We start from the raw sequence: 18,034 nt of genomic DNA on the forward strand, positions 1-18,034 counted from the left end.
CGTGTTCCGTACTGGTACCCATCGCTTCAACTTGCGACTTGGCGAAAAGATATACATGTACCTAAAAGGCAGCGTAGCAATCCGCCACGAGGCCCGTTTGTTCCAATGATCATTTCGCGGCTGTAGTCGACCGTGACTCCTACTAGTCGAATGCTTCACGTCACCTGCGCTGTATACGGCGATGGGGCATGCCGAGGAGCTTGACCGATATGTTACAGTATCCGTCTACAGTAACGCACTTGGTACCATGAACATTTGGTCGGCTTTTCTTGGTGGTCGACTCGTCTTAGTATGGGCATAGTTATACGTATATTACGGCAAGTGTTTCGTTCCCCTCATGCGTTCCTTCGCTTTCGACGCAAAGAGCCTCGTTGCGAGGGGCTCATTCTCAACAAGCAATGCATCTCGTACGTCTTGCAGCTCGCCTTATTTACGATGACAGTTCCTGTCGTTACGTCGACCATACGCGTGACGTGGGGTTCCGAGGAACCGGGTGAAAAGTCTGCCGCGCTTGGTTATAGGAAAGTATGCACCCCGTCGAAGTGGGCAGGCAAGCACCCACTGCCACTGGATCGGAACGAGCTCTCTGGAAGCACATGTCGGAAGCGCGTCCAGTTTGTGCGCAGGCAGTTAATCTTGCCATATGCTGGCTTGCCAAAGGCAGGGCCAACGGGAAAACACCAGCAGGTTGCGTAATGAGACGGATCCACCTGGAGTATCAATTTAACGAATCCATGATGTATTAGAGCCCGTTTGTACCGAAGCTATCACTTTCACAACAATATGATACGCACTTGCCGTATCGGTATTTAATATTACAGGTTCCAGACTAACGACAAAAAAATGACTTCAAAAACAAGATTATAGTTTGTCCTTACAGTACCAGGAAAAGCGCATTGCCACAACTCCGCCAACAGCAAGTTGTTCCCAATCCCGAATGGGCTCTTCGTTTGCGTCGCGCCGCTCTCGATCGCAACCACGACCGACAGAACCTTGATGGAGACTCGCTCAAACTCTTCATTCCTCAACTTGTTCTCAACGCAGCACCTCGCCTCGCCTCACTTCCTCCGACTCCGATCCAGCTGCGTTCCGACAAAATGAAGTTCATCGCCTCCATCTCCGCTATCGTCGCTGCCTGCGCGCTGACCGTGTCCGCCGACGTGTCGACGGGTCCCGTTTGGGGCTACCGCGCCAACGATGCCAGCATGGTGCACACGTCCAAGTGGGCCGAGCACTGGAAGGCGTGCGGCGGCGTGCGCCAGTCGCCCATCGACATCAAGACGGTCGCCAAGTCGGCCAAGTGCAAAAAGAGCCCGCTCACGTTTAGTGGTCAATGCTCGCAGTACAACCTGACGGAGCCCCATGAACCGCTTGAGGTGGACGTCATCGGAGGTGAGTGATACGAAGAGTATTGACTTCATTGTTGTGGTCGCGCTAAATTCTGACGGTTGTGTTGATTCATTGACTAGGCAACTGTGTCGCCTCGGTGAACAAGGCGAGCTACAAGATGGCGCAGTTCCACCTGCACGCCCCGTCGGAGCACACCGTCGACGGCAAGGCTCACGACGGCGAGATCCACTTCGTGCACAAGAGTAGCGACGGCTCGGCCCTGTTGGTTGTTGGCATCTTTTTGGACATCTCTCCCAAGTCGGACGAGTGGCTGCGCCCTGTCCTCGATATTCTGGAGAACGTCAACTCCACTGATCACTCGGAGAGCGAGGCTATCACCGTACAGCTGTAAGTTTATAGGTGGTGATACTGGGGCTTCAAGTCGGTCAAACACTGACTAACTATGCTGTTAACTGCGCAGGAAATCGTACTCGAACCTTATCAAGAAGGCCAGCAGGACCGGCGGTATCTACAACTACCCCGGTAGCCTCACGACCCCGGGCTGCGATGAGACTGCGGACTGGTGGGTGGTGCAGACGCCGATCCAGATCTCGTCCACCGACTTCGGTCGTCTTCACCAGGACTTGGTAGAGTACCACATCACGGACAACGGCAACAACGCTCGCCCTGTGCAGCCTCTGAACGGCCGTACCGTGACGCGCTATAACTAGAGACTTTGGTGTCTCATCAAGTCTATCGCGGGGACGAATTTTACCTGTGAAGAACATCGCTACACGTGATACAGTACATTTCAGAATGAGAGAACACTTTCCATATGCAGCGTGTGGCTGGCTATCATTGTGAATCAGCAAGACCTGAACACACGTTGTTTTACAGCATCGTCGAATGCAGAAAAACCGTTCGCGTACGAGTATAAGACACATATTTCGCGGTATACGTGTGCTGAACGATTGCCATCAGCCGATCTGCGTGTTCCGTACTGGTACCCATCGCTTCAACTTGCGACTTGGCGAAAAGATATACATGTACCTAAAAGGCAGCGTAGCAATCCGCCACGAGGCCCGTTTGTTCCAATGATCATTTCGCGGCTGTAGTCGACCGTGACTCCTACTAGTCGAATGCTTCACGTCACCTGCGCTGTATACGGCGATGGGGCATGCCGAGGAGCTTGACCGATATGTTACAGTATCCGTCTACAGTAACGCACTTGGTACCATGAACATTTGGTCGGCTTTTCTTGGTGGTCGACTCGTCTTAGTATGGGCATAGTTATACGTATATTACGGCAAGTGTTTCGTTCCCCTCATGCGTTCCTTCGCTTTCGACGCAAAGAGCCTCGTTGCGAGGGGCTCATTCTCAACAAGCAATGCATCTCGTACGTCTTGCAGCTCGCCTTATTTACGATGACAGTTCCTGTCGTTACGTCGACCATACGCGTGACGTGGGGTTCCGAGGAACCGGGTGAAAAGTCTGCCGCGCTTGGTTATAGGAAAGTATGCACCCCGTCGAAGTGGGCAGGCAAGCAGCCACTGCCACTGGATCGGAACGAGCTCTCTGGAAGCACATGTCGGAAGCGCGTCCAGTTTGTGCGCAGGCAGTTAATCTCGCCATATGCTGGCTTGCCAAAGGCAGGGCCAACGGGAAAACACCAGCAGGTTGCGTAATGAGACGGATCCACCTGGAGTATCAATTTAACGAATCCATGATGTATTAGAGCCCGTTTGTACCGAAGCTATCACTTTCACAACAATATGATACGCACTTGCCGTATCGGTATTTAATATTACAGGTTCCAGACTAACGACAAAAAAATGACTTCAAAAAACGAAATTACTAATTTGTTCTTGCAGTACCAAGAAAAGCGCATTGCGACAACTCCGCCAACAGCAAGGTGTTCCCAATCCCGAATGGGCTCTTCGTTTGCGCCGCGCCCCACTCAACCGTAACCTAGCTCTTCATTCCTCAACTTGTTCTCAACCCAGCATCTCACATCGCCTCACTTCCTCCGACTCCGATCCAGCTGCGTTCCGACAAAATGAAGTTCATCGCCTCCATCTCCGCTATCGTCGCTGCCTGCGCGCTGACCGTGTCCGCCGACGTGTCGACGGGTCCCGTTTGGGGCTACCGCGCCAACGATGCCAGCATGGTGCACACGTCCAAGTGGGCCGAGCACTGGAAGGCGTGCGGCGGCGTGCGCCAGTCGCCCATCGACATCAAGACGGTCGCCAAGTCGGCCAAGTGCAAAAAGAGCCCGCTCACGTTTAGTGGTCAATGCTCGCAGTACAACCTGACGGAGCCCCATGAACCGCTTGAGGTGGACGTCATCGGAGGTGAGTGATACGAAGAGTATTGACTTCATTGTTGTGGTCGTGCTAAATTCTGACGGTTTTGTTGATTCATTGACTAGGCAACTGTGTCGCCTCGGTGAACAAGGCGAGCTACAAGATGGCGCAGTTCCACCTGCACGCCCCGTCGGAGCACACCGTCGACGGCAAGGCTCACGACGGCGAGATCCACTTCGTGCACAAGAGTAGCGACGGCTCGGCCCTGTTGGTTGTTGGCATCTTTTTGGACATCTCTCCCAAGTCGGACGAGTGGCTGCGCCCTGTCCTCGATATTCTGGAGAACGTCAACTCCACTGATCACTCGGAGAGCGAGGCTATCACCGTACAGCTGTAAGTTTATAGGGGGTGATACTGGGGCTTCAAGTCGGTCAAACACTGACTAACTATGCTGTTAACTGCGCAGGAAATCGTACTCGAACCTTATCAAGAAGGCCAGCAAGACCGGCGGTATCTACAACTACCCCGGTAGCCTCACGACCCCGGGCTGCGATGAGACTGCGGACTGGTGGGTGGTGCAGACGCCGATCCAGATCTCGTCCACCGACTTCGGTCGTCTTCACCAGGACTTGGTAGAGTACCACATCACGGACAACGGCAACAACGCTCGCCCTGTGCAGCCTCTGAACGGCCGTACCGTGACGCGCTATAACTAGAGACTTTGGTGTCTCATCAAGTCTATCGCGGGGACGAATTTTACCTGTGAAGAACATCGCTACACGTGATACAGTACATTTCAGAATGAGAGAACACTTTCCATATGCAGCGTGTGGCTGACTGTCTCTGAGAATTAGCAAGACCTGAACACACACATCTTAGCGCTTAATGTTTGCTCAGCAACAGCATCACAAATTGAGACTCTCGACGTCGTGTCTTACAGATGATACAAACAGAATGGATGGAGTGCTGGCAATAAAGACTGATAACATATCGGCCAAGCTCCTGAGCCCGCCCCATCACTCCATGCAGCGCAGGTGACGTGAAGCATTCGACCAGTAGGAGTCATGGTCGACTACAGCCGTGAAGTGATCATTGGAACAAACTGGGCTCGTGGCGGATTGCTACGCTGCCTTTTAGGTACATGTATCACATCTTGTCGCCAAGTCGCAAGTTGAAGCGATGAGTACCAGTACATGTAATAGATCGGCAGATCGACTGCTGAAGCTCGCTGAAATGTTCCCGAGGTGCACGTGAGACCGGCGCGTATAATGGACCTGGGGGCGATCGGACACCGGTCTTCTGTGGTTGGCAACGTATGACTGCACTACGGTACTGTCAAAGCTAAACAACAATTCCTTACTAGGTACAGCTAGTAGTTGCCAGTCGATCGATCGCTGCGTATTCTAGCCACAAAGCAAAAGCTCTGTGCAACAGCGAAGAAATTATTGTTGCGCCTTATTCCGATGCTGACAGCTTTCCAGTGTGGATATCACTTGACATGCAGAGTTAGGTGGTTGCTAGTGCATGAACTACCACCGAAATGAGCATTCAACCGTTTGGCATTACCCTCAATCTCGGAAGCTGTTCATTGCGTGTTGAAAAACCAATGCAGTGATGACGCTGTAACGGAAAATTATTTTGATGGTGCCAGCCCCTCAACTGGGACTCTGTAGACTAGACTCGATAGTCTCGTACGAAGGAGTAGTGCCCTGAGAGCACCAGTCTACAAAACTCAAACACGATACGGCGAGTTTCGTACGCCCTACACTGGACCATTGGACAGACGCACGCACACACCTCCAGCCAAAATGCGTACTCGTTTCATGGAGTTGTAGCAAATCCACTGCACCAGTTAGCGCAATACACTGTACGTGTATTTACACTATACGTATTAATAATATATGTACTGTATAATACATGTAGAGTACACTCGTGTCTACTTCCCGATTGCGTGAATTGTTGCATCGGAAATAAAAACATTACAATCAAGCGACTAAAACGGATACCGTATGATCCAAATCGTCTACCAGTACAGTGTAGCTGCAAGATATGAACATTTATACACGTAAGGGAGGCACTACTTGGTACCATAACAACACAAACCACACATCACTTCACTCAATGTCAACACCGACACCAAACGTATTCGGTTTTATTTAAATTCTCAATGCAGTGTATCACGCATGGTGATGTCGAAACAGCAAGATGGTCTTCAAAAGTCAAACGAGTCTCCATAGATTCGACAAGACATCACAGCTCGTACCCTAGTTGTAGCGCGTCACCGTACGGCCGTTCAGAGGTTGCACAGGGCGAGCGTTGTTGCCGTTGTCCGTGATGTGGTACTCTACCAAGTCCTGGTGAAGACGACCGAAGTCGGTGGACGAGATCTGGATCGGCGTCTGCACCACCCACCAGTCCGCAGTCTCATCGCAGCCCGGGGTCGTGAGGCTACCGGGGTAGTTGTAGATGCCGCCGGTCCTGCTGGCCTTCTTGATAAGGTTCGAGTACGATTTCCTGTACCATAAGTATCACGCAGGAATTAGCCATTCTTCACAAATCAACGCCATATCTTAACAACCCATCAACTTACAGCTCCACCGTGATGGCCTCATTCTCCGAGTGAGCAGTCGAGTTGACTGTCTCAAGGGCGTCGAGAACCGGTGCCAGCCACTCGTCCGACTTGGGAGAGATGTCCAAAAAGATGCCAACAACCAACAGGGCCGAGCCGTCGCTACTCTTGTGCACGAAGTGAATCTCGCCGTCGTGAGCCTTGCCATCGACGGTGTGCTCCGACGGAGTGTGCAGGTGGAACTGCGCCATCTTGTAGCTCGCCTTGTTCACCGAAGCAACGCAGTTGCCTAGTCAATGAATCAACAAAACCGCCAAAATTTAGCGCGACCACAACAATGAAGTCAATACTCTTCGTATCACTCACCTCCGATGTTGTCCACCTCAAGCGGCTCGTGGGGCTCCGTCAGGTTGTACTGCGAGCAGCGGCCGCTGAAGCTGAGCGGGCTCTTTTTGCCTTTGCCCGACTTGGCGACCGTCTTGATGTCGATGGGCGACTGGCGCACGCCGCCGCACGCCTTCCAGTGCTCGGCCCACTTGGACGTGTGCACCATGCTGGCGTCGTTGGCGCGGTAGCCCCAAACGGGACCCGTTGACACGTCGGCAGACACGGTCAGCGCGCAAGCAGCGACGATAGCGGAGATGGAGGCGATGAACTTCATTTTGTCGGAACGCAGTCGGATCGGAGTCGGAGAAAGCGAGGCGATCGAGAGCAAGTTGATGAATGAGGGTTCGGATGGTTCAGCTCAAGTTGATCGCTATCAATGAGCGAACAATCAATGAACTCGTTCTGGATCGGGAGCAATGTGCAGAATTGCTGGGGCGGAACTTGCGGTGATGACCTATCGCAAGGACGATCCCGGAGAAGCCATATGCAGATCGGCAGCCACCATCGGTCGAGTCAAACAGTGTATAATACGTACTGGTTCCACTTTGTTTTAGCAATGCTGCAGTGTATTAATACATACTAGTAGTGTACAGTACCATGCATTTTATTGTATATGGCGCATGCTTGTGGCGGTTAGGCATGAGCATTCATTTTGATCATCCGGCCCCGCCTTTGCAAGTATTTACCATGTGGTAACACGTCGCACGATTAAATAATGTATTATTAGTCAGAGCGTCGAGTCGAGTCGAATCTCCCACACTGGATTCTGTTCCAGCAAGTTCTTCCTAAGCGTCTGTATGTATGTATTAATACATGTGGTCGTTCCCTATTACGTTCTTCCTAAGCGTCTGTATGCACATGTGGGTTTTCACTATACATGTAATAGTTTTGCAATGCATCGAAGGCAGCAGCGCGTACACAGTGAAAGTGCATTGGGCGAGCTTCACCCGGGTCTCCAGAAGACCGCCTTGACACTCGAGGACGCTACTTGTATACCCATACAAGTGTGCAGGTCCGCAGGAGAACTGCAGTAGATCGCAAAATGGAGATCTGCAGCAGATTGCAAAATGGAGAGCTGCAACAGACCGCACGTAGAACGCTAATGTACATGCATGAACACGGCTTCGTTGGTGTTCATTTTGATTCGTCGGGACACCGCTCATACTCCCATGCGCTGACGCTGCACATACTAACTTTAGTCGATCAGCAAAAAAACGGCCGGCAATGAAGTATCGCACGTGTACAGTAGTATTATTAAAAATACATAGTAAGTTAATTGTGCGGCGATAGCACAGTTAACGAAGGTTATATGTCCGGCAAGCCCCATCGCCTCATGCAGCGGAGGTGGCGTGGCTTTCGACTACTGCTGCAAAGCTATCAGTGTCACAGGTAGGAACAAATTCTCCGGATTTTATCGGGAGGTGCAAATCACTATATAAACACATATGCCTGAACCACTTATAAGACGACAAAAAAATAATGTATCGGTACGAACCTGTTAGGTTATATAACGGTGTGGATAGTGTATTATCCAGTTGTGTGTTGCTTTTAGGGGCGACATTCGCGTAACAAGAACAACCTTCCGCTAGTTCCATTTTCTTATCACAGCAGCACTACTCTCAATTGAAGCCCTCAACATCAACCTGCAAGCGACAAATGTCAAAGGATTCACGGTTGATCGAATGACTATCGGTCCTTTGCGCCATCCAACGCGTCCTAACCCACAAAAGATGTCGCGGTGACCCGAGTTAAGACGATGAAAGAACTCTATATAATGGAACGACTCACACTGGATTTCCTACAGTACTTCACGCGGCACTGGCAGAAACAGAGAGGCTGTGTAGCAGAACTTACTTCATCAAAAAATCCAGAGCTTCTCCGTGCTTTAGCACGGCTTAGTACAATCTACATGTACATCTTGAAGTAGGGTACTGCCTTGTGCACGGTAAAGTACTGAATACAGTACACGCAAAATACTGTGTAGTTCTATTGTACCAGTCCAGTTGCATACTCGTACGATGTTGTCGTTAAGTCGCAAGTTGAAGCAAACAGCACTTACGGTGCACATCCCGCACTTGCCGTGCTTGCGTGAAGGGCCAACAAAGCGGCAACCGTTGATGTCTGTTGTGTTAAGTTCAGGGAAGTCTATAGTACACGCACAAGACAAGATTAAGTAAGTATGGCGTTGTCTTGCCAGCAGCGTAGCACATGTGAATCGTTACACGCAGAGGTCTGCCAATACAGTATGATATTGAATTGGATCCACCAGCTGCCACTAATAAAAACTGCAATTTTAAGCTAAACAATAATAAAAATTGCCGCAATTTATATTGTATTGGTACAGAAATGGTACAACTTATATCACTTTACAGAGGGATATAGCAGTTGAGATCGCAATTTTCAAGAGAGTAGGCTCAATCTAATGGTGCTAGCTGGGAGTTGAACGGCGCCATCAACAGGTTCAGGGAACCCCAGGCGCAAAACTGTCCTGATCCCGTCACTATTAAGATTAAACTCGGTTGATCGGCGATAGAGGTGTTGGTAGTGGTGTCAAATGAGCAGCTCAAACGGGGAATGTATGGGCTGATCGCACGCACACGTGGAAATAAATATCGTTCTGGAGGCGCATGGCTGTGTAGATGCGCCATAGAAGGATCTCACGAAGATGGCGCCATTCGTCATGGACATTGCGGTCGTACGGGAAGATCAGCAGCTTCCACCCCAGGGAGCATCGAAAATCTGGAGCCCGTTCTGTCACAACACCTGGACGGGGTCACACTCGAAGAAGCAATACGTAGCAACCTCTATAGCCCGGCAGCCAGGGCGCACACAGTGTTGCGCCAGCGGTGATACTGCACCTGGCCTATAGACTGGAGGTTTATTGGCTAGACTTTCGGTAGGGGCACTTTTTACAAATTTATTGCCAATAATTGGGTCAATTTTATATTGTACTGATGTCAATGTTGTCCAGTAGTAAAAATTTATATTGAAAAAAACTGATTATTTATTGTATTGCACTATTTTTTTCCGACCTCTGGTTACACGTATTAATAGTGCTCGATCGATATAGCAGGCTAGCTGTAAACCGCAAGGATTTCTCGTGTTGCGCTGTCGCCCTGAAACACGCAACAATGTCGTCAAGACCTTCGCCGATACAGAGGCAACTAGTGATCGATAACTAGTGCAACCTTCGGGAATGGTTGGTACCGTTACTGGTAATTCAACGCTGTTGAATCAACAGAGCGTATCATAATATGATACGCAATTGCTAGCTGGTTTGTAAGATCGCTTCCACTATATTATAGTGGAAGCGATCTTACAAACCAGCTAGCAATTGCTCACCTCGCGGAATAGCTCGGAAAGGAGTACAAGTGCATTACAGCACCTCCAGCGCCATCCGTAGTACGGATTCCGTAGCTCACGTGCAGGACACGTCCGCCATCCTCTTCTCGTCCTGGCGAGGCCTCGGTATGGGCAACGTCAACTTCAGTCCAGGACCAACATACGCCAGACTGTCCACCCTGACTCCCTGCTCGTCGAAAGGCTACTGTACAGTGCACATCGTGGCGATGAGTGACCCATCTCGAAGGTTGTATCGTACCTCACAAATGAAATGGTTTGACGAAATCTCGAATTTAATTTTTCTTAACGTTAAGAGGCGCTCTCAGCTTGCAAATACGTTTTCTTCCTGTTAAGATTCAGCTACGTAATTTCAAATGTAAATTTGCAGATGCCCTCCTTACTCGAGAGATTCAGCCGTTTTATTCTGGAGAAGAGTGCTGTATTCTACGCTTTCTTGTAGTTGGTTCATATGTTCTTGGGAGAGTTCATTGTTTGGCTGACTAGGATTTTATCCGAGTTTGTTGAACATGTAGTCGATCTTTCTGTCCGAGCTCTGGGTCTCGTTCATGGCAGAAACGGCTTCTTCAACTCAGTGAATCACCTGCATGCGATCAACTTGATACTTTCCACCAGGTGGAATTCTCTGAGAGACCTTCCACTGCAAAAATTGCTTATTATCTGCAGCTTTCAAAGGGTGATTGGCGTCTAGACTTTCTCTGCTTTGAGATCGATGGTATCTCGCGATTTCCGCGATAGTTCTGGAAATGCTTGGCGTCGAATCTGATCATTCAAAGTGTTCTTCTTAGCGCGTGCTTCTTGCGCCTTGCGTTCGAGCCATCTTGCAGCAGGATCTTCTACATCGTGGCGAAATGAGGAAGTTACCTTGTAGCTGCGTACAAAACCTATTGCAGACTTGGTTTCGAACCTCTTTCTTGGTGTTAAAAATTAAGAAATAGCATTTTTTCAGAACGAATTGGGCCGATTTGGCGAAATGGCTATTTATTAATAGTTGTTAAGCATTTCATTTGTGAGGTACGGTATCGAGATTGCATTTGCTTCGGCGAAGACTGTGACGTCAATGCCGCTGTTAACGCAGCACCAAGCTCGGGCGGAAGTGCTAATGCACTCACACGCAAGCTTACCGCAACATGTATTAATACCTCGAGGCAGCGTCTCGCCACCGTCCAAGTCGGTCTCATTTAACACGATTTCAATACGTTGTCGCAGGTAGTAATCCCGCTTTATACTAAAATCAAGAAGTACAGAGTCAGCAAAAGCGTTCGGATCACCGATTATCGATTTTCAGTAGACACCAGTCCTACCGCAGTAAAGCTCACGCAGCATCCAAATGGCTCCCGCCGCAGCGACGCCGCAGCCTCTGACGCGGCACTGCAGTCGGCGTTGCTAGCTCGTCATTTCCTCGCTGTCTCCCGCTCAGCTAACAGTCCATGGTTTCGACGGAGTCGCCGGCGTCGTCTGCGCCAACAGCCTCCACGCTGCGGTGGCGAGCAGTTCAGGGCAAAGACGCTCCTGATCCCTTGGCGTTCGGCACCGCGGGCGAAGAGGAGGAGACCCGCAAGAAACTGGATCGCACCCACGCGACAGACGACGAGAGCTGCAGGTTGTTGCTGCCGGAAGCTCCGCAGCTCACTCTGGAGTGGAGGGACTTGGCCCTACGCGTCCCTATTGCGAATGAGCCGGGCGCGACGGACAAGGTCATTCTGCGCGGCGCCAACGGCGTTGCAAGACCCGGGGAATTGCTGGCCATCATGGGCCCGTCGGGCGCTGGCAAGAGCTCGCTGCTCGACTGTTTGTCCGGAAGGAATGTTAATGCTGAAGGCTGTACCATGGTCAATGGAGTGGCGGGGTGGACGCCCAAGCTCCGCAAACTGGTGGCGTACGCCATGCAGGACGAGCTGTTCCATGCCACGTTGACGGTGCGCGAGCACTTGGTGTTCCAGGCGAGGTTGAGGCTCGGCGGACAGGTCAGTAAGAAGGGTTGTCTCCATCGAGCTAACGCAGTCATTGAGGAGCTGGGGCTAACGGGGTGCAGGGACACGCTGATCGGAGGATGGATGCTGCGCGGCATCTCCGGTGGCGAGAGGAAGCGACTGGCGTTTGCGTCGGAGATCCTGACGAACCCGGCCGTGCTGTTCGTGGATGAACCCACGTCGGGGCTCGATAGCTGCATGGCGCGTGCAGTGGTGGAGCAGTTGAAGCAGCTCGCGGCGAAGCGCACGGTCGTGACTGCAATTCACCAACCGTCCTCCGAGGTGTTTGCTCTATTCGATCGACTGTACCTGCTTGCGGAGGGCGCGACTGTGTTTGAAGGCCCTGCGTGTGAAGCGATCTCGCATTTCGCTTCATTGGGACTGCCATGTCCGCAGTTCATGAATCCTGCGGACCATTTCATGGAGCAGCTTGTGGTGCTGGAGCGAGCAACCGACCACGAAGGCTTGGCACGCGTCCAACGTCTGAAGGATGTGTGGGCGGAGCAACAGCAAAAGCGTCAAACTCAGATGTTGAGCAGCGACAGCGTTGCCAAAGCGGACACATCCAAGTGGGCGATAAAACAGGCCTCTCCAGCATCAGATAAAGTCGATGTCGTGGTCTACGAGGTGGAAGGACGTGACGAGAACGGCCCCGAGTACGACTACGAGAACGCTCGACTGCCGCTTTGGGGCCAAATCGAAGTTCTAGCGCATCGAAATGCACTGCGACTGGCGCGAGACCCCATGGCCTTCCGTCTGCAGGTGCTGCAGACGCTAATCTTCGCGTTCCTGCTGGGACTCATCTACTTCCAGCTCCAGGTCGACCAGAAGGGCATCCGCAACTTCTCGGGCGCCTTCTTCTACATCGTGACGGACCAAGTGTACTCGGCCTCGATGCCTGCCATCATATCCGTGCCGGTTGAGCTCCCCATCGTCTATCGCGAGCTGGACGTGGGTTTGTACCGCATCGGCGCGTGGTTTCTCGCCAAGAATCTCTGCGAGCTGCCTTCTCAATTGGCGTTACCGACGCTCAACCTCGTTCCGATATACGTGCTAATCTTCGGGTTCTTCGGCAGTCCTGGCTTCTGGGTGTTCATGCAGATGCTGGTCCTGCTCGTAGCAATGAACAGCTCGTGCGTAGCGTTCGGCTACGCCGTCTCCTGCATCTGCCGCCGCGTGGACATCGCCCCGATTGTGGGCAACATCGTCATCATGCCGCTGCTGCTGCTCGGAGGCATGTTCGTCGACCCCGAGCGAGTGCCCGTCATGTTCCGCTGGATGGAGCTCGTGACTCCGTTCAAGTACGGCTACTTCGGCTTCATGCGCGCGTTCTGGCGCAACGTCACCAACATCCCGTGCGACCTCGGAGGTGCAACAGCAGCCGACTGCACCCCCATGACAGGACACGACGTACTGGAGGGCTACAACATCCCCGACCAATCCGTCTGGGGCGACGTCTGCAGCCTCATTGCCCTGAGTCTCTTCTTCCGAGCACTGGGCTTCGTCGCCCTGCACTTCAGCGTCCGTCACAAGTAGAACTACCCCAATAACTTACCATTCAAGTAAAAAATCTGCATGAATTGTTACTCCGCTGCCCTGCAGCATCCGTACAGGGGAGGGGGGCTTACATCTCCAGCTATTGCCGTGCAGTCGCAGCCGTTCAGGTGAGCGAGGGCGCGCCGGCCTCCACCTCCACGACGGCCTCGATCTCCACCGCCACGTTGAGCGGCAGGGCGTTGGTGCCCACGGCCGAGCGCGCGTGCTTGCCCTTGTCGCCGAAGATGGCGGCCACAGCGTCCGACGCGCCGTTGATCACGCCCGGCTGGGCCGTGAACGAGTCCACGCAGTTGACGAAGCCCGTGAGCTTCACCACGCGCTTGATGTGGTCCAGCTCGCCCAGTTCCTCTGCGCAACAGCAGTCAGCCCGTCACTCTCCGACAACCACCACCAATGCTCTACCACCCACGTACTCTTGAGCGTGGCCAGCAGAGCCAACGCAACGCGCTGCGCTGCCGCGTATCCCTCCTCCGTGGTCAGGTCCTTGCCCAGTTTGCCAGTGATGAGCTCGCCCGCCGCCGTCACGGGCAGGTGACCAGCTATTGACACAAGTCGAGGAATGACACATCGTCAGAACGGAGACTTTGGCGGTAGAGTGGGGTATCCGTAGACTCTACCGGTGTAGATGTAGTCGCCCGTGCGCACGACGTTGACGTAGTTGCCCTTGGGAGCGCCCGCGGCGGGCAGCTCGTAGCCGAGCTCGGCCAAACGGTCCTCGATCTTGCCCATGCTGTTCGGTTGGTGGAGTATCTTGGCGACTGAAGGAGGGGAGCTCGAGTCATGTCAAATCGAATCGTGCGGTTCCTGGGGCACCTGGCAGTGTATGTGCAAACGCGGCGACTTCAACGTGCTGCCGCCACAGCTCGATGAGCTTGTGCATGGCCTCGAGCTCCAGGAACACCAGCGCGTTGAGTCCTGGCTGATTGTCGACTTGGTCGAGGAAGATGACGACTCCGTCGGTGTGTTGCAATGTCGGCGGTCCTGCGTACGCCGGTCTTGAGCCGAAGTTGATGTCGGCCATGCCGAGGCCTCGCCAGGACGAGAAGAGGATGTCAGGGCCGGAGGAGAAGTGCACTGCGGGCTGCAAAGTGTCGGGGTCCGGGTGGGCTGCCAGCAGTGAGAGGGTATCGCGGATGTACGCGTCGTCGAATTTGGCGATAGATTCACGAACGCGTCGAGCGATGGCGTGCAAGCTGTTGGCATTAGGACCGGAACTTGCACTGTCCAAGTCTTGGACTGGGTGGTTTGATAGCGCTGGCAGCACCGCGTTGCCTGTGAAGTGCTCGGGTAGCGGAGGCTGCACTCGGCGCCGAAGATTGACTGCGGTGGAGACTTGAACGGCGTTGCTGTGTCCCCTACTGCGAGTGATCAGCCAGGTCAGCAGAGCGGTGACACAGTCGAGCGTGCTGAATGGTGGGGTCTCCCTGCCGAAAGCCGCAAAAGCTTTCAGGTTTCTTAGCTTTGTTGGCGATAGATGGAAGCGATGCTAACTGGTGGAGAAATTTAAGGGTCTTGGTGCAACAGAATGGAAGTCTTGAGTTGAGGCGTGGCAGATACACCGGTACTCCGGATGAGGCATCGTCGATGTGTCTGAACGTGGTGGAATTAGTTGACGGCGATCATGGCTGAAGCGGACAGAAGCGAAGCTTGCTTCAGAGTAGTTTTGGCTCCATCGCTTCATGAGGAGAGCGAGTCCTTCAGCGTCCACAATACAATGAGCTGCATTCACCCCGATGATTAGACCACCGTCGATCAGCAGAATACACTTCACTGAGAGAGCTTGGGTGTCAGGTCTTGCTGGAATGAGGTGGAGAGGAGTGGTTTCGAGCACGTGGTCGATTCTTGTGATTGTTTCGTCTTCTTGGACCTCGATAAGTTGTCTCGCGTGCGTTCCGTGCCGGGTACGAAGCCAAAGCCCACCAGTTTCCTCGTCGCGATACCTCTCAGCGTCGATGAAGACCTCGGCATCTTCCTGAACTAGCTGGTCAAACGACTGTCGAAGTTTATCGAGGTCGTGCGGAGCGCCCTCGGACGATGGTGGAGGGAATACAAACAACACGCGCAGCCCGAAGCGGAGCATTCGAGTATCCACCGGTGAAAGCTGCATTCGCCACCCGCACTCCATGGTATTGTAGTGCAAATACTAGCTAGTACTTGAACGTCTGGTAGGCGGTAATTTGTGAAGTTAGAGTGGAGGGGGACCTGCTTGACAAAATGACGACCACAGTACTGGCTTCAAGCAATGATCGAAATGTACAGAATGAAAAGTAGTGTCACGTCATGTATTTGACGCTGGTTTAGTGGGGCGAGTTGGCAGACATGGCACACTACGCAACTCGGCGATGGATTCGATACCTTGAGCTTGCTTCCACTCATCAAGGGCGACAGATTGTAATTGGGCTGAAATCGATACCAGCTCCTGCACTCGACGTCGGAAGCGTGCAATACTGAGTGAGAGCCGCTTTTTCTTGAGCCTCTTTCTCCGAGCTTCTGGCTGCGTTGGAATATTTGGAGTATCGGTAGCTACCAGGTTACCTCGTGTTTCTTGGTCGTCAGGAAGCGTGGGGATTGCTGGACGAATTTCCATCAGCGCTGATCTGCCGGCATCAACGCTGTTTAGAGATTTGGCGCGTGTTCGGGTGTTTGGGATGGCATGCAGCTGACTATCGTCTTCGTTCTGTGATTTTGACGCGATTGTTGGTGGTGAAGCAATATTCTCGAGTGGCAGTGATATCCCCTGTTGCGGTGTCATTTCTAGTTCTGATTGCTGGAATTTCTTCGGGGGTAATGCAGTCTGTCGCGGTGGAGGTGAGGATTCACCTCGAGAGCTCGAGTGGGCGCTGCGAATGCGACGTACACGGGCACGCGAAAGCGCAGCAGACCGTAAAGCAGTGATGTTGGTTGGGCGTTCTAGTGTAGCCACCGTCATTGGCCTCTGTGGTGGACGACGCGGCAGAATTATTTTGTTTGGAGGTGGGGCGTCACCATCTCCGCGAGGCGACAAGGGCTTTGAAGGACTGACAAGACCTGCTACAGCAATTGCTCCTGATAACAGTGTATTCGACTGGCTGCTCGGTGAACCAGGCACCTCCCATATTGCTGTCGAGGGGAGAGATTCTTCTTGAACAAGAAACCTTTGCTTGGGCAGGACGAAAGCTGGACGCTCAGGCCTGTCAGCACGTCTTGCAGATGCAACAACTCCGTACGCTTGAACATGTTGCGACTGCAACCACTGGCTGCGTCGCTTCTGTTCGATCTCACGCACTCGTTGAAGCGTTGCCGCCTTGTTCACTCGGTGTTGCGTATATTGCCATGATGCAACGAGCTGCGCCATCACAGCTTGTTTCCGGTCAGCTTCGGCGGTGTCTTGCAATGCTTGTTGCTGGGTGGCGTGGTTATCGATGTCGATCATGAGTTGTTCAATGTACTGCGCCGTGTTCTCGTAGTCTTCAAATGTCCACGGACACTTCCCCTCGTCAATTTGATCTCGAGTTCCTGAGATCTCTTCCGCCTGCATTGCCCTGGGCAGATTCGTGGAGATCGAACTTCGTCTCCGCGCAACTTTGGCGGTGTCAGTACTCCACTTCTCTTCGTCCACTGCATTCTGTAAGTTTTCGTCACAGTTGAACATGTCGCCAAATCGCTTGAGCAACTGCTCCTCGGCTGCTGCCTCTGCTACTTCGGCAGCGCTACCGTGTAACTCGTCGAGTTTTGGCTGGTGCACTGCCATTTCGTGAAAGAACGTTGTCATCAAACTGATACGCTTCTCCAGTTCCGAAGATGACGACGGCAAGGTCTCTTGTTTCTCGTCGGATATATCGAGGGCTTTTGCACTCGTCGAATGTGACGGGCGCTCCTTGCAATCGACGCGAATTGCGGTTTCAAGCTCAACGAATCGATCATGACGTTCGTCTTGGCGTGAACGAAGAACCTGCAGTGGAAATATAGCAACACGGAGTCAGATCTAAAGCAAATAATTAGCTGACTTCGGTGATGTTCATACCTTGATCCGAAGTGATTCCGCAATGGTGACTGTCTTAGTCGTGGTGACCTGGGTGCCTATCACTATTTCTGGCGGATCTTCCAATGTACTTTGGTTTCGCCTCATCTTCTGCAGAAACAAAAGCTCTTTCAGCAGCTCGGCGCTTGTCAACGGTGTATGTGAGATCATGGATAACACTCGATCGTCGCTGTCACTACCCTCCGACTCGCTCGAATCACTATCGCAGCTATCTGATCCGTTGCGTTCAATGGGTGCGGCACTGCCAGAAACTTCGACATATATTCCGTGGAGCGTGAAGATAAAGACATGATAGGCCTCGCGTCGTTGAGACTCGTCACTGCGATTTTTTTCGATCTTAGCAGCACTATTTTTCGAGATGGAGATCGAACCTTGCTCAATCACGATCGTTTTGATTTCGTTAGCAGCACTCAAAGACGTGAACCATTGCTGCGGCAGTGTGGCTTCGTGCTCTTTCATCCCAGTCTTCCTTGGCACAACAGACTCCGTACTCTTGAAAATGAAAATGAATGTGTGAGCATCGATGTGCGTTTGA

General features: G+C 52.4%; 6 protein-coding genes across 6 annotated transcripts; 3 read left to right on the forward strand and 3 right to left on the reverse strand.

The window, feature by feature from the left end:
• Nucleotides 1–1,097: 1,097 nt before the first annotated feature.
• IUM83_07845 (putative carbonic anhydrase) lies at nt 1,098–2,060 on the forward strand (the record flags this gene model as incomplete). The annotated part of the gene is made up of 3 exons (XM_067932174.1): nt 1,098–1,392; nt 1,470–1,737; nt 1,811–2,060. The coding sequence occupies 3 exons, from the start codon at nt 1,098–1,100 to the stop codon at nt 2,058–2,060; spliced, it is 813 nt and encodes a 270-aa protein (XP_067783075.1).
• Nucleotides 2,061–3,385: 1,325 nt separating this feature from the next.
• IUM83_07846 (putative carbonic anhydrase) lies at nt 3,386–4,348 on the forward strand (the record flags this gene model as incomplete). The annotated part of the gene is made up of 3 exons (XM_067932175.1): nt 3,386–3,680; nt 3,758–4,025; nt 4,099–4,348. 3 exons carry the CDS (start codon nt 3,386–3,388, stop codon nt 4,346–4,348), a joined length of 813 nt encoding a protein of 270 aa, XP_067783074.1.
• A 1,548-nt stretch (nt 4,349–5,896) lies between these two features.
• IUM83_07847 (putative carbonic anhydrase) lies at nt 5,897–6,862 on the reverse strand (the record flags this gene model as incomplete). The annotated part of the gene is made up of 3 exons (XM_067932176.1): nt 5,897–6,146; nt 6,223–6,490; nt 6,568–6,862. The coding sequence occupies 3 exons, from the start codon at nt 6,860–6,862 to the stop codon at nt 5,897–5,899; spliced, it is 813 nt and encodes a 270-aa protein (XP_067783177.1).
• Nucleotides 6,863–11,378: 4,516 nt separating this feature from the next.
• IUM83_07848 (ABC transporter-like protein) lies at nt 11,379–13,457 on the forward strand (the record flags this gene model as incomplete). Its single annotated transcript, XM_067932177.1, has 1 exon — nt 11,379–13,457. The coding sequence occupies one exon, from the start codon at nt 11,379–11,381 to the stop codon at nt 13,455–13,457; it is 2,079 nt and encodes a 692-aa protein (XP_067783072.1).
• A 124-nt stretch (nt 13,458–13,581) lies between these two features.
• On the reverse strand, nt 13,582–14,207 carry IUM83_07849 (putative endoribonuclease L-PSP; the record flags this gene model as incomplete). The annotated part of the gene is made up of 3 exons (XM_067932178.1): nt 13,582–13,826; nt 13,892–14,017; nt 14,096–14,207. 3 exons carry the CDS (start codon nt 14,205–14,207, stop codon nt 13,582–13,584), a joined length of 483 nt encoding a protein of 160 aa, XP_067783071.1.
• A 49-nt stretch (nt 14,208–14,256) lies between these two features.
• IUM83_07850 (peptidylprolyl isomerase domain and wd repeat-containing protein 1) lies at nt 14,257–17,958 on the reverse strand (the record flags this gene model as incomplete). The annotated part of the gene is made up of 3 exons (XM_067932179.1): nt 14,257–14,836; nt 16,685–17,409; nt 17,482–17,958. The coding sequence occupies 3 exons, from the start codon at nt 17,956–17,958 to the stop codon at nt 14,257–14,259; spliced, it is 1,782 nt and encodes a 593-aa protein (XP_067783178.1).
• Nucleotides 17,959–18,034: the final 76 nt, after the last annotated feature.

The sequence above is a fragment of the Phytophthora cinnamomi genome (assembly GCF_018691715.1).
Source record: "Phytophthora cinnamomi strain GKB4 chromosome Unknown Contig102, whole genome shotgun sequence".
NCBI lineage: Eukaryota > Oomycota > Peronosporomycetes > Peronosporales > Peronosporaceae > Phytophthora > Phytophthora cinnamomi.